The following is a 16,883-nucleotide window of genomic DNA, read 5'->3' on the forward strand; positions in this document are numbered from 1 at the left end:
GGTATTATTAATTGTTATCGACCGATGTACAATTCGCGTAAGCAAATTCGGACACACCGTGTCCACCAATATCAGTGCCACATTGGCGCAGTACCTATCGTGAACAAGTGCGAGTGTGGGCATGTGCGATGGAGCTTATTATATTATGTATTGTATGTTCCAACTTCCAGTCGTAGTTTAGTTAGAATCTTTTTCATCTTTTATATTTTTTTACGTTAATGACAGCTACAATGTCAAGATCGCAATCACCTCTGATTGGTTGACGCTCGCTCAGTGCTCACTATTGGACACAGAGACCAGTAGGGCGATTGCCTAAAACCTGCATCAATCATTATTACAATCTCAATTGTTGTCTCAATGGCTGAATTTGTGCGATTCTTGTTGCAACAATGCATTGCAGCCAATAGTGGGCGAACGCCAACCTATCAGGTGATTGCGATCGTGACATTGTAGCTGTCATTCTACCGCAATCGCGCAGCTGGTCTCCTTGTCACAATACTTCACACCTCACCTTCCCGTGACCAATGTATTGTTTTCAGTACATTTCTAGCATATTATTTGCGCACTGTACAGTAGAGCCACCAGGCCAGGTCTCATGTTATCATACACTACTTAAACAATATGTAAATGTAATATTTAGTAGGGCTGTAACGAATGAGTGTCAGTGTCATACTCCGAATTGAAATTAATGGCGTTTTACCAACACCTAGATTCCTTATGCTTACAGTTAATTGTTATTTGATGTAAGGTAATCTGACAAGTCTAAATATATTGCTATCCTTTTATAATGCTCACTGCGGGAAAGGATAGCACTAAATTTAGACCTGTCAATTTAGTTAGTTGAGAGATTGCGTTAACAAAAGAATTAGCAACTATGTGACTATCATCAGATATATTATTTTATGGGAGGTGTCTTCGCGGTTTGTCTAATTGTCTATTCCTTAGTTTTCAGTAACAACCGAGGACCATTTACTTTACCAATCTGTAAAATGAATGCTTAATAAAAATCTACGCACGCTAATACGAGATTTTTCGGAACTACTCGTAGCTCATTGGTACACTAATTCTGAGCACACCTAAATTTTAGAGTGTTCGCATCCTCTTCTTAAATACTAATGATATTAATGAAAAGGACACAAAGTTTGACAGTTTTAAATTTAATTTAGAGCTGTCAAACCTCGTGACTATAGCTGTCAGTCGCGAGCCTATTGTTAAAGTAGCGTGCGAAGCGTTAATTTTGAGTCTTTAAATGTAAAATTCATGTTGCGTCCTTTTTTAGCAGTATTTAAAGGAACAGGATGCAGATACTCTAAATTCCGTTTAGAGAAAGACAGCAAAATCCGTGTAAATGTTAGTTTATAAAACCAATTTGGTACCTATCTAAGTAGGTATAACATAAAGAAACAAAGGAGCGGAGGCATACGAAATTTAAAACACGTGAATATAAAAATAAAATGTCATTCATCCGAATTTTTCGTTACAACCCTACATTTTAAATGCAATGTTTTATCAACTGAAACTTACTTGTACTACATTCGATATAACGTTAGGCAGCATAGATAGTGGGAAACGTAGAATGTTGAAAAGAGACAATGCTACGAAGGCGCGTTTAGAGTCCAGCACTTCGTGATCATTCACCAATACAAAGCACCCAAATGACATCAGCGACACCTACGACCATTCCGAAATACAGTGTATTAAGAGAAGTTTCCCTAGCGCGCTTCGCAGCGAGCGCTCTCCATCCAAAACTAGTTTGGCTCTCATTTGAATACTCACCAATTGAATTCAGTGAAATTTTGTAGACTTGTTCTAGATGATACAAATATCTGTATATAATATGGTTTGCCAGATATATGTAAAACGAGCGGTTTCAAAACTACACGGGGTAAAAAATTTGTATGTAAATCTCAAAGATTTACAAACAATATTTTTCCCATGTAACTTTAAAACACATTTTTACGGAGATCTGGTGAACTATAGGCACAAATATTTATTTCTAGTACATGTCTATAAAATTTTATTGAGTTTGATTGGTTAGTATTCAAATGACAACCATACTAGGCTTGCATGAAACGCGCTATAAATAAACTCCTCTTAGCTGCTTATGTGAATTAATTTTAGTTCAATGAACTGCTGCTATATTTTAAGATTCGTGAAACTAAACTAACATAAAAACGGTGTACTACTTGGCCCCTAACATTTCTTTTTAAAAATAAATATATTTCATTTTATATTCAATTTTCTGCGATTTTTTTAGTAGGTCAGATCATCTGATGCTATGAAAAAAGCAACTATCCCCTGTGTCGGCTTTTGAAATTGTGTTATTAAAATAGAGACGCACGACTTCTAGAAGTAACTATGTAAATATTTACTACCACCATACGCTCATTTTAACGAGCCTTTCATTAAAATTAAATAAAACAATAGAATCGAATTTCATAAAATTTAGCAGCAGTTATAAAATATTATATCATGAAAGTACCACTAGACAGGTGCCTCCATACAGGTTAGATATGATTTAAATTAATGTATTCTAGTGCAGACATGAGAAACAATAATGTTATATCATGTTTACGTTGTATCACCTTAAAATAAACGAGAAATCACACTATTTGGTATTATTCTTTGTTCATTCGACATCACGTACATTTATTTAGAATTTAACACAAGCTAAAAATAAAAGTAGGTACCTATATTGATTTGGGTGTAGGATACCTACCAGGAGGTCGTCATTGAAACTTGTATCAAAGGACAATTCGAAGACATATCCTGTTACTAAAATACATGCAGAAAAAAGTACTTTTTGTAATCTGAAATAAAAGCAAGAACTCTTCTAGAGTTCTAAAAGCATACAGTATAATACTGTGTTTTTATATTCTAAAATGAACTCGATACATCGCAAACCTCTACGGCTTATTAAATTATGATGTGTGTTAGTGTTCGCTCATTCATACCCGAAGAAACCAAAGCCTCTTATCGATAAAGGTGTGTGCACATTGGCGGCTCTACCTCGATTATCGAGACGATGATGATGGGGAGTAGGCCTAAAGGCAAATGCATAACATAAAACAGGGACATCGATACAAATATAGTATCTGGTTTCAAGATATTGTTGTCAGGGTCGGAAATCACATAAGTGAAGAAAGTTAAGAAGGTCACCTTAAACAGAAAATACATTCAATATTATAATATTAGACAATTATTGCTACGTGAATACTTGTCGACTTGAAACTTTACTAAAATTACATAATGGCAAAGATTCTACGCTAATACTTAATACTTGTATTTTGAAATCTTGTGTTTGTACATAAAAGGGGATAGATTTAAATAATTCCAACAACGCGACGAGAATAAATACTTCGACGCTACGTCCAGATCTTACAAAAACCGGTAATTAAAAGCGGCCATAGACCTCTAAATACAACGAAATTTTTAATAACTACAAATGTACAAAATAATGTTCACCTTGATACAGAAAGATCATTTTTCATTTTTGTCTGACATATTTATGTTTTATCAAAAAACATACTCACGTTGGTGATACAAAATTCTAGATAATCTTCAATTATCCAACTTTTACCAATATTTTTTTAAAAATAATATTTACCTAATTTATAGTCATCGTATAATATCTTATACACACGTTCCTATATACTTACGGATAATTCGTATAATAAGAACTGTAACCTAATACATAAGTTAGATTAGTGACATGTGCTAAAAATATAAGGTTTCCTAGGGGCCTAGGGGCATTCTTATGAGATAGTTGAGCATAAAGTGTATTTTGCAAGTACATAATATTAATGGGACAAGAAAGATAATATGATTAAAACATAGATGAAGTTTTTCATTAGTAGAATGTCTATCATAATAAAAAAAACAGCTATATTTGTTCATCAATCATCCTCAATATTTATTCATTGGTAAACAACTAGGCGTGTAAAGAATCAATATCTATAATACTTATGTGCTTTTAAAGTTAAGTACATAATTTAAACTCATTGAGAATGCCGTCCTTGATAAAGTTATTCAACAAAAGCCTTACAATGGGTTGTTTGAGGGATTGTTGGAAACTAAATTTGATCTTTTGTCGAACAGCGTGCAATACTGAGTAAATGAAATACTACTTTGTACATCATTTGGTACCGTAATTTCAATACAAATTAACAAATAGTAGGAGTAACAAATATTATGAATTAATTCCAACAAAATATACTGAGAATATGGATCAGTATTAAATTGCTGTAAAGTATTCAAAAACTAAATTTAGGAATTTATAATTATTTTAAAACAAAAATATACTATTTTCGACTCTCCAATCAACCAAATCCATAGTTGTTCTATACACCATCCCTAATTAAAGTTCTACAATTCGATTGCATGTATTAGATATAAAGGGAATAAATAATTATTGATATACGCCGATTGTTGATAATAATATAAGACTGTTAATCCATACCGTTTGTATGGATTACATTAATGATAAATAATAATAATATTTATTTACTAGGAAAAACTACCAGTTTTTTTAAGTTGTCATTAATTAGTCTACTACGGAATTTATTTATCAAATAAATTAAATACTCTCGATTCCGTACTTATATGTCATGCTTTGTTCTAGTGAAACCACAAGGACAAGGCCCGTGGGAAAATAGTTAAAAATAAACGTAGTTATATTTGTGTGACCTTAAATTAAAACTTATGAATATGAATGAAAATATTGTTCAATAATAATATCAGGCTGCAATTAAAAAGTTTATTTTATAATATGTATTGTTTAACCGTTCATGTCGACATAATTCCACCCTAATTTTAATTAACTACTGTTCATAGTGAGATTCAGAGTTATTCAGACTTTAAAATGTAAAATGGGTTTTAATTAATTAGATTTAAAATGCTTGCTTGTTATCCAAAAGTGTTTATATTTCCTGAAAAGTTCTGTCAAGAACAGTGAGTGATACGAGTTTCATAATAAGCACTCGATATTATTTTAAAATTAATATGATATAATACCATTGTGACACTTGTACATATTGTTACAAGTCATTGTCCCGTTATCGATAGTATTTCTCAACTCGGTATAACGATTTATTGACATCATATTATGAAAGGATCTATTCGGATTATTTTTATCTTTATGTGTATACAACAAATACTTGAAAACAGCATTGATTTTAAAACGATAATCGTATTTAAAAATTTGATATCAGTAATAGATACTCTTTTTTATTATAAACATACTTGTAGATTTAATCCAATTACTGGCAATAATGATAGCAATCGGATCCACAAAGCCGCGTTCACATCGACTGTGTTGTCTCGCATGGCGAAATTATTGTGTCGACTGTCTAAGTAACGTCTTTATGTGAGAAAAGATTATTTGTGGCATAAATATTAAAAATATGCAGCGTTTAACACACGGCATTAATTTTCATTTATTTGTACGTACATCGCGTGGCTTTATTATTATTTTCAACCCAAACTCCCAATATTGGGCAAAGGCCTCCCTTTCCTCCTTCCTGTTAGTTAGGAAGTCCAGAACAGTCCATATAAGTATCGACGCCTCAGTCTGTCTCGATGTCTTGTTGCCTTTTATCCAATGTATATAATATCCAATTATAATATTAGCCAATGTGTTGCGGACTACGATCTTCGCCTATAGTTCATCAAACATGCGCACCACAAGTGGCTTTACATTAAAATATTGCATTATAACAAAATGTGTACTAGCTTGAATTTAGTACTACAGCTACTAATCCTTGACCTCAATTGCAATAAGTTTTTTCTTAACATGTCCCGTTGTTAAAATCAACGTATTTGAATGAGTTGTAAGTCGAACTCGTAACATTCACTAATTGCTCATTCTATTCAATAAACACAATTCACATAGACTCTGCAGATTATAACTTGCTAACGATTTATAAATTATAGCCCTAGTGCTGTAAACGATAAGAACTATTACTTATTTGTACGAATGTGCACGATTGTACAGTTTCACTGATTTAACTAAAGATCTATTTGTAATGAAAAACAACTGATAAATTGTGTTTAATTAATTTTATTTCAACGTTTGCTAACATTATCACTATTAACATAGCTTAGGTATCTACTTGTTGATTTTAATAATTATCTTTTATTAAATGATGACGCGATGAAATAAGTTATCGAAGGTTGTGAAAATTGTATGAAAAAAGTGCATGAAAATCTATTTTGTAATCAACAGACAGAGCAGGTTTTCAATTGGACTTTGGTATTGGTGATACTAATTAACAATTGTATGTAATTGTGTGTAATTATAATCAATTCTGAACGACATGGTCTTTGAAAATTTTATTCAAACATAATATTTGAACGATCTAACTGAAAATATATTTATAGACTTTATTTGCAGGGCAGATATTATTATATAGATGTGTAAATTGAGTATAAAATTATCACATCTGAGCTAGATATTCGACCGTTCTATTACATCACCAGATAAGAAAGCAAGATTTGTAAACCATATTTTAGATTACTTAAATTAAATTTTCTTCTAATGTTTACAATCACGGCGACCTTTTAGTACTCAATTTTGATTACAAATAAGTAAAGATTTTTGAAATACCGTTCTGCCACAGAACAGTACAAAAAATGGGAGTATTGAGATTCTTATGTGGTAGACATTTACTTGCAAGAAACGTTTTTGTTCAGACTTTTCTGAATTTTACCGCTAAACAATGAAATGCTCTTCCGGCGTTCATATTTCCTGCCTCTTATAACTCGAGCACTTTCAAGACAAGATTAAATAGGCATCTTCTAGGCAAGAGTTCCATTCCAGATCGCACCGTTGCTTTCCATCAGGCACGATTGTTGTCCAGCGCAAGTCCATCTTGCAATAAAACAAAAAAAAGCCGACACAGTTATGCACTTGCTGGATATAGGCATCAACCATGTAACGTCTACTGCTGGACATAGGTCTCTTATAGGGACTTCCACACGCAATGGTCTTGACACTTGAGCCGCCTGAATCCACCAGCTTTCTGCGACTCGTTAGATGTTGTCTGTCCACCTAGTGGGGAATGTAACGGGTATTTAGAAAATGTAACTTACCAAGAATGGGGCGCAAGACCATATGAATGATGTTGCAGAGTTCAGATAGGCTGTCTGTTTTAACACATTCATCTCTTTGTTTCGTATTTTAAGTATTTGCTCCTCGAAACTCGGCTCCCAAGCGTACATTTTCAAAACCTAAAACAGGAAACCGTTACAAATTATTTGCATAAACGGCATCTCTCTCTCTCCGCTCTCTGCGGTCGTATTCCTCGTTGCTGAGGGTCGTGACCCCTTTCCTTTAATCGCATAATGGTAGGAGTTTTCTTGGTATATTGAGTTCCCAGATCCTTTCGCATACATACTAGTAAATGGCATAAACATCTCTAACAGATTCAAGCACAGTTACTCTCTACAATTATTTGTGTACTAGCTGAAGACCGCGGCTTCGCCCGCGTGTATTTAGATTTTTAAAATTTTGTGGGAACTTTGGATTTTCCGGGACAAAAAATAGCCTATCCGATGATTCTTTAAAAATCCCATGGGATCACCATATTCATCTTTTTGCGTGTCGTGGTAACTACTGATTTAATTTTTAAAGAAACAACCAATAATTTGTTAGAAATTAATCATGATACAAAAGTATTGTTTCACACTATGGCCACTTTTCCTAAATGATTGGTCAAGGCTTCTACGAGTATATCGATTGTTAGCCATGTCACAATTACAAAACTGGGTTAAGCTGAGTCGGTTCAGGTCATTATCTTATTAATTAAAAATTTTCGACGTTAGCTTTACGAATACGCAGCCTTCTTTTATAGAAATGTCAGTTTTTGAACGACCCACGTTTTTTTTCGAGAGCTCAAACACTATTTTTTGCAGTTAAAGGCTAGTAATAGAACAGCAGAATTAAAAGCGCGACTTATTTTTGGCTGTATTCAGCTAACCTGTTAGTTAGTGTTTTATTAAATACTTGCTAGCTTTTATCCGCGACTTCGTCCACGCGATATACCTCATGGCACTCGGAGATAATGTAGCTATCTATTAGTGATATAATTTTGAGAATCGGATCATTAGTTCCGGAGATTACCCCTACATCTAAACTTACAAAATTCTCCTCTTTATAATATAAATGTAGATCATAGTAGAATTCAGTTTGGAAGATCGGTATTGCAAAATATTTAAGTGTTACAAATAAAGACACAATCGGGCTCTCAAATACCTACCAAATAGAACCAGATATTCAAGGTTTAGTGCGTTATCATTAGTTATCTTGTTCGTATATTGATATCTTATCACTAGGGCATAGATAATAATTTAGAAGACGATCGAAAATGTACATATGATATATTATAGTAAAATTGAGTTTCTGTCGCTTGGTATGTTTTAATAGTATAGTATATTTATATTTATGACACTTTCATTTGACATCCCACTCGATCCAATAGCAAGAAAAACTTTTAAAGCCCCCCACTTTTTTGGATGTAACATCCGTCAGATCAATTTTGTTGGTATAAAATGTAGCCTATGCCACCCGGACCATAACAACGAATCAATTGACACCTCCTTCATCAAAATCGGCCCAGTAGTTTAGCCGCTACAGTGGAACACACATAGATACAAACATACATATACATCTGCATACATATGCGACTGCCAAAATCATAACCCTTCCTTTTGGCTTTGCCGTAGTTGCGTAAAAATTCCGTTATAACGTGATCAAGTCTCCATAATGGGTAACTGAGTGGGTAGCCTAAATATGGATGACTAGATAAATTGTATTTTGACCCCGGTGTTTTTGGGTATCATCATCAATATCATTATCAACCCAAATAAAGTCGTGATTTAAAAAATTAAATAATTCAATAATAATAATATTTTCAACATTTGAAAATGGCGTCATACAGCCGCCAAAATGAATCTTTTTTCAAAAAAATTATAGCCAGTTTCACTCTGGATGATCTAGGGATTCTAACGATACATTGCATCTAAATCTGTTCAGGCATTTAGAAGTTATGGTGGAATAAAGAAACTCACATACATACATACTCGTACAGGAACCCTGAAAACATTACACTCCTTTTTTGGCGCATAAGTTTAATGACGCAAATATCGATGGCTGCTGGTATCAATGCCTGAACGATTCCTCCTAATCATTCACCCATGACTGAATGTCGCGATTATGGTTCAATTGTTCTTATTGAAAATTGCACAAGGCAATTGGCAAGTCTTAAATTGAGGCCAGTATGCCAGTGCTTTCGCTTTGTATCTTTAAACAGGTCGGTTATTATAACTAACATTTTACAGATGTTTTATTGTTTAATCTTTAAAAAATACAACCAAACAAACTTCTTTAGCTTAAAGATAAAACACTATATTCAATCTATCACCAGCCACTACTGAGCACGGATCTTCTCTCAGAACGAAAAGGGTTTAGTCCCCCACACTGGCCCAGTCTGAATTGGCGGACTTCACACACCTTTGAGAACATTATCGAGAACTCTCAGGCAAGCAGGTTTCCTCACGATGTTTGCCTTCACCATTAAAGCAAGTGATATTTAATTGTTTCAAAATTTTAAAGACAAAATACCGAGGTATATGTTCCGGTAGATTCAGGTCTTACCATACGATTAATGCTAAAGTTTAGTTTTGGGGTTTATTTTCAGTTCTACCTAATATTGTTTTTATTATCTGGTGTCCTTGATTGCGTCAACACTGCTCTACTGACAGAGATCTATTGATTAGATTAGACACTGAATTCGCTGATTCATCATTCAAACAGTTACATAATAATCTATCACATAATTTATAAAACATTATAACAAGAAGCCTTTTCCATCTTCAAAAAACCAGTCAAGTGCGAGCCGAGCTCGCACACGAAGAGTGCCGTACCATCTTACAAAAAATAACACTTTTTTGTGATGCAACCACAAATTCACGGTTTTCGGATTTTTCCCTCCTTGCGCTAGCCCTTATCGCGGTAGTAAAGCTAGGGGGGCAGATAAGTTGATGAACATTCGAAACCAAGTAATTGATAAAAGTCATAAGCTACAGAGATTAACAAGCTTATTTCTGCGACTTTGTCCGCGTGGACTACAAACATTTGTAATCCCTATTTTATCCCCTTAGGGATTGAATTTTCGGACATCCTTACTTAACTGATGTCTACGACATAATAGCTATTTGCATCCCAAACAGCCTGATTTACAGTAGTTTGAGCTGTGCGTTGATAGATCAGTCAGTCTGTTAGATTTTCCTTTTATAATAGATTTAGGTACTTGCCTTGATTCCATTAAGTATTTCATTCATCAGTTTGACTCGTTCATCTTTGTACTTCATTTGTCTGATTTGCAGTGTTTTGACTCTATTGGCAATAAGCCCATTAACCGGTATAAGTACTATCATCACAGCTAAGCCCGCTAGCACGGAGGGGCCTAAAATGCCCCATAGGAAGTACAAGGCCAAAGCGATTTGGAGTGGCGCGGACCATATCATGTTTAAGTACGCTGTCAATTCCACAAACCTAAAAGTAATAAAGTTTTAAATCCCAAATCTTATATTTTAGTGAAATTTTTTATCGACCTTCCTGGTGACACTATACTTGACTTATAAGTGGGAAGTCCCAGGTCTGGGTCTCATTCCTGGATGAGTCGATTTGAGAATTTATAATTTCTGGGCTGGTCTAGTGTAATGCTGAGGCAGTAGAAAGTTACCACCATACCTGTGCGCCAAGCCATTTAGTGTCCCGGTACGATGCGGCGAAGAAATCAATTTGTATCCAGGTTAGCCCGCTTACTGCTACTTATTAATTAGACGTCGTCGATGTTTAACCGTCATCACATAAAATAAAACTTCGAAGATACTGGTACCTTTGAGCATCTACGGACATCAAGTTGACAATTTCTCCCACCGTAGATTCCTTTCTCGCTGCATTCGATATACGCAGCGATTTCCTGTAGATGGCACTCGTGAGGGCGGTTCGTATCCTCATGCCCACGAGGTACATCCTCGTGAAGTAATGAGCCAGCAACATGGTCTGAGCTGTAGCACACACTATGAGACCCACAGCGTAGAGATAGCCCTTCCATATTTGCTCTTTACTTTCGACAAATCCTATTAATAGTCTAAAAATAAAAATGACTAGATTAAATTTCGAAAATCTATTGCTAAGTTAGTCATCTAATAGCTCAGTAAATGAAGATGTCGAACTTCTTGAAGGTTCTGAAGTGGTGACGAGTAGCGTCGAATTAGCACTACTGATATCAGCGGGAAGACAACATGGAGCGGGAACAGAGTATACACCTGCTCGCCCTAAGTTCGTCCTGCGCGAGGCAGGTGCTTTGTGTATCACCACCATCACCATCATCATGATCAGCCCATGATGATGATGATCCATGCTCCTGAGGACGGGTCTCCTCTCAGAATAAGAAGGGTTTGGTCATACTTCACCACGATAGCCAAGTGCGGATTGGCAGACTTCACACACCTTTGAGAACGTTATTTAGAACTCTCAGACATGCAGGTTTCCTCACGATGTTTTCCTTCACCGTTAAAGCAAGTGATATTTAATTGCATAAAACGCACACTCCGCGCGAATAGCTAGAGCGAAGAATAGGACGTCTTAACCACTATGCTATCACGGCAGGCCGCTTACCTAGGCTATGACGCGGGTGTTTATTGCGATGCAAAAAGAACTTCAGAGCATTAAAGAAGTATATCGTTACCTGTAGATATCTACGAAATATGCTTGTCTTACTGTGCAAGACTTGCACATATGACATTATTATGGTTTTTCTTGCATTCTGCGTCAAATTACTACGATAGAGAAAGTGCGTTGGATAAGCAGCAGGACTAGCTTAAAAGTTGTTTGCTGTTTATTTCCCAGCTAGCTTTTGCCCGCGACTTCGTCAACGTGATATAATTTATAGCCTCTCGAGCACTCGGGAATTATGTGGCCATCTATCGGCGAAACAATTTTCAGAATCGGGTCAACAGTTCCGGATATTACCTACTCCTTAAATCTAAACTTACAAACTTTACTTCCTTATAATATTAATATAGAAATTAGAATATTAATGCTCATAATTTTTGTCGTTTATTAACGTCACAATTCTTGTTCTATTAAGAAAATCTTAGGAAAATTTCAATCGTAAAATTAGCATTTTAATAACTAGAACGACGTTTTCCCTTAAATCGGTTTGATTGATGACGATTTGAATTTATTTGCCGATTATAATAATAAATAATCTATAAATAAATTAACTTTATCGTTTTTTTGTAATCTATTGAAGTAATAAAACTAATTAAAAATAAATCTTTTAGACCAATTTTTACATAGGTACATACTTTGAAAACTAGGGTTCAGATTTTAAGTCGATTCTTCAGTTCCCTTATAATCCAATATTATATCCAATCTACATAATATTATGATTTTGATAAATGTGAGTCGGTAGTATCCTGAGCGTTTAGCGTGTCAATTGCTATTATAAAGTAATGATTAATGACAGATCCAATATAGCGGATGTGACTTTTTAAAGAAATACTAGTTTTTAGGTTTCAGGACATGTTCAAAATAGTGAGAAATGGAAGAAAGAAGATAAAATAATTAAGTAGATACAGTACTACTACTATTATAAGTCGCATCGGCAAAATTCGTTTGCGCAGAAAAAGCGCAAAATAACGCCGACTAAAACCAACGACTTAAACCAAAAACGAATGTACACCAATGAAAAAGAAATCTTATTGATTGACGTTAAGATTTTAAACACAAGAACAACAGAAACTCGTGCTATCTCGCTCATAATTCGCGCGTACAAAACATGGCGCGTATGCAACAACCAATAGCGGACGGACGAGCGCTATTAATTGGCTGACATATTTCCGCGCCATTCAAAAATAAGATTTCTGCGCAGATACATTAGCGTAACTTATAAAAGTGGTAGTATAAGTCCCGCAAATTGCTATTGCGCTGGAACCATGTCTCATTATGATCGAAATGAGGTCATTTTGAACTTAGCCGAAATAAAAATATACCATCAGCTCGAAACTTCAGTCTAGTGCCGTCACTAAAATGGCGGCCACGCGCCTTAGCAATTTGCGGGACTTATACTGTCATTACTCGAGTAGGTACTTACTTAAGTAGCTGCGGCGACACGAACATAAGTACATCGTTGATGAGTTTGAGAAGGGCGCCAAAAAAAAATTGCCCACCAAAAGCAAGACACAAAGCAGGCAGTATGGATGCAGGCTTCCTTTCCTTTTCGGGTTTGAAGTTGACGCTCGCAGCGTTTTTACTGTAAGTCGCTTTTGTGCCGCTGGCGCTGAAAACATTTCTTGATTGTATGCTCAATGGTCGGCTCGTCAACTCTGCCGTTCAAATCAAAACAAAAGTAAGTGATATGCAGTCTAAATCGTAACAACCGAAGTGCTATTAGCTTACTATGGAGAATTACATAAGAATGTTCAGAGACATTCGCGGGCGATGGAGAGAGTTATGATTGGAGTTTCTCTAGGTGATCACATGAGAGATCCGTAGGAGAACCAGAGTAACTGACAATCTAAATGGGTTGCAAAGCTGAAAGTGGCAATGGGCGGGGCACATAGTTCGAAAAACCAAAAGAATTTTAATGTCCCAATGTACTAGATGGCAACCTCGCACTGGAAAGTGCAACGTTGACAGGCCGCCCACTTAGATAGGCAGGACAGATGACATCAAATGAGACAATATACGTCTTGAATCACAGAGTAGGACACTTATGCTTTTAAGTTCTTGTATATTTGTCAAGTTAATATGGGTTGTGTTATACCCACTCTATACTCTATACTTGTGCCAAAAAAGCCCGCCAAACTCTTCCGATGTTAGTTTTTATCCGCTATTGGTACTGCGAAATCTTTTAAAATAACACCGAAAATTACGGGCATGATCTGCGTTGCGCCAAGACGAGATTAAGGCTGTACATCGATTTACAACAGTTATCATTATGTTTCTAACGAATTGGCCTTGACCTTTTTACATTAAATTCAATACTAACAAAAACAATATTTAATTAAGATGTAGAAGGTCGTTGGAGTACCTACTGATTTACAAAAATACCTTTACGATGTTACATCATTTTATGATAAGATTGCATGAAAAAAGGTATTTTAGAGTCAACGCGACGTGATGGTGAATTGTTTAAATTGGCTTGGGAATTGTTTTGCTATTTGGTATAGGTTGTCGGTCTGGTCTCTCTAGACTCTCGCGTTTCCTCTCAGTACACTCGCACGGCCAAGTAATTTATTCACCTACTAGCTGATGCCCGCGACTTCGTCCGCGTGGATTTACGTATTTCAAAATCCCGCGGGAACTATTTGATTTTCCGGGATAAAAAGTAGCCTATGTGTTAATCCAGGGTATCATCTATCTTCATTCCAAATTTCAGCCAAATCCGTCCAGTAGTTTTTGCGTGAAGGAGTAACATACACACACACACACACACACACACACACACACACACACACACACACACACACACACACACACACACACACACACACACACACACACACACACACACACACACAAACTTTCGCCTTTATAATATTAGACGGGAATTACATACCTGAGTATTTGTATACACCGGTTGATGTAAAATAAAAAAAATTATCACCCCCAACAGGTCAACGTATCATAATATTGCATTGTAGTCGGGATCGAGTCCATAAGAAAAGTGCAAGTAATATCAACCAATTGGATGACTGAGATCCCATATCGGCTGAGAAAACAGCTGATAATGCTCAAACGGTTGAACAGATTTTCATCAAATATAGGTAAGAAGCATCTCAATCAAACAGGCCTTCGAATAAAAAAACCGCATTCAAATCGGTCTATCCGTTTGAGCGTTACGACGCCACAGACAGATATACACTTAGCGGCACGGAATGTGGCCCAAACGCATTATGTGTGTTATTATCGAAATGAACTGCGAAACGGTTGTTTTTTTTCTTTGAAAACCTTTATTGTTTATTTAAATCGTAAATGAAAATGATTAATAAAGAAAAATTGTGGCAACTTTATTAATTTTTTTATGAAATCAAAAAGAAAGACATTAAGCTCTAAATTTAACAAATGTTTATTAATCGATTTTACAAATTAAAGTTAATGGGTACTTAACATTAGTAGCGGGTGTTTCCACCTCTGGCTCTGATGACCGCCTGCATACGATCAGGCATGCTGTGGATGATGTTTTTTATATCCACTTGGGGTATTTCTTCCCAGGCGGCCACCAGAGCGATTTTCAGCGCACTGAGAGTCTCTGGAGGGTTGAGACTGGATCTGAGGCGTCTTTTAAGCATGTCCCAGACATGTTCTATAGGATTCATGTCTGGGCTTCGAGCTGGCCACTCCAATTTAGAAATTCTCACCTCCGAAAGATAATCATTAACACACCGGGCAGTGTGTGGTCGTGCATTATCTTGCATTAGTTTGAATTCTTCAGTCCCAATGAATTCTACGTAGGGTAAAACATGATCTTGGAGGACCTCTTGAATGTATCGCACTGCCGTCAAATGACCTTCAACTACCACCAACTCTGTACGTGCGTCTGTACTGATCCCTCCCCAAACCATAACAGATCCACCATGAAAACTTACGGTTTGCCTGGTGGTGATCGGCAGAAACCTCTCTCCACACCTTCTCCATACACGTTCACGGCCATCTGGAGCTCTTAAGGCCACTCTGCATTCATCAGTCCACAAAATTTTACTCCACTGTTCGTGAGTCCAATTCGCGTGTTCGCGAGCGAACCGAAGTCGTGCTACGCGATGTTGCCGGAGGAGTTCTGGACCTCGGGCTGGTCTTCGAGCACGCAGGTCCCGTTCCTCCATTCTCCTTCTTATCGTCCGCTCACTAACATTGACCCCTCTTGCCGTTTGCAGACGCTGCCTTATTTCAACCGCAGTAAGGAACCGATTTCTTAAAATCGCGAGAGTGATAAATCGGTCATCCTGCGCTGATGTACACCTAATCCCGCCACTTCCTGGTCTCCTTGTGTATAGGCCGGTCTGATCGTACCTTTTTAAGGCGTACCTGAGGGTTGTACGCGGTACATTTAAAAATTCAGCGATCTCCCGCTGCGTTCGCCCTTGATTGCGAAGTAACACGGCTTGAGCAACTTGAGGAGGAGTTAGAGGCATTGTGTTCCGACTGTGACCACAAAAAAAGATAACACATTAATTAAGAAACAAAATGAATTAAGATTCACCAACAATAAAATGCACATCATTTGAATAATGAATTTTAACTCACCTGTGTTTCCTGCGTTCTAACAACAAACTAACGTTAAGCGTCACAAAAGTTAAACAAATTAATTTTTTTTTTGTGCTTACCCTCTTCAATTAACAAAAACAAACGTGTTGACAAACGCCACTTGAAAATTTCAGTCACGATACCAAAATCGCCTGTTATCGGTTTGCTTATGTTTGGGCCACATTCCGTGCCGCTGAGTGTACATATATAATATATTGTTAGGTGGATTGTTGATAGTGTGTTAGATGAATAATGTTGATATTCTTTCTGCACACGGCCTAGCACCCTCTGACATTCTCAGAGTCTATGGTTTCAGATAGACTCTACACTCTCTGGTGACGCGCAGAATGGCGGCAGTTCATTGTAAACCAATTATTAGGCAAACCGTGATTAAAAGTATCTTAAAGTACATAATATATCAAAGTGGTTTTCATTTTAACAATACACAGTCACACACGTCAAACTTATAACACCTCCCTCATTGCGTGGCGGTTAATAAAATAGGTGAACTAACAAGAACATGAAATAAACACACGAATCGAAAACTTATATACGGTCTTTAGAGAAT

At 36.3% G+C, this 16,883-nt stretch overlaps 2 protein-coding genes across 5 annotated transcripts in view; one reads left to right on the forward strand and one right to left on the reverse strand.

Moving 5' to 3' along the window:
• The window catches only part of LOC117984626 (leucine-rich repeat-containing protein 40-like), a 210,114-nt gene that overhangs the window by 69,423 nt on the left and 123,808 nt on the right, over nucleotides 1–16,883 (forward strand). The window lies entirely within an intron of this gene.
• Nucleotides 1–16,883, reverse strand: part of MRP (Multidrug-Resistance like Protein 1) — a 54,095-nt gene that overhangs the window by 27,353 nt on the left and 9,859 nt on the right. For 2 of the 4 annotated variants that reach the window (XM_034971086.2, XM_034971085.2), the window contains exons 5-9: nucleotides 13,164–13,349; nucleotides 10,899–11,153; nucleotides 10,312–10,552; nucleotides 7,090–7,227; nucleotides 1,525–1,671 (exon numbers count right to left, since the gene is read on the reverse strand). In XM_034971086.2, coding sequence (XP_034826977.1) covers nucleotides 1,525–1,671; nucleotides 7,090–7,227; nucleotides 10,312–10,552; nucleotides 10,899–11,153; nucleotides 13,164–13,349 — 967 coding nt within the window. Of the gene's footprint in view, nucleotides 1–1,524; nucleotides 1,672–3,009; nucleotides 3,160–7,089; nucleotides 7,228–10,311; nucleotides 10,553–10,898; nucleotides 11,154–13,163; nucleotides 13,350–16,883 lie in introns of all 4 variants that reach the window. The other 2 variants (XM_069500256.1, XM_034971084.2) reach the window with 1 other exon arrangement.

The sequence above is a fragment of the Maniola hyperantus genome, chromosome 8 (genome assembly GCF_902806685.2).
Source record: "Maniola hyperantus chromosome 8, iAphHyp1.2, whole genome shotgun sequence".
NCBI lineage: Eukaryota > Metazoa > Arthropoda > Insecta > Lepidoptera > Nymphalidae > Maniola > Maniola hyperantus.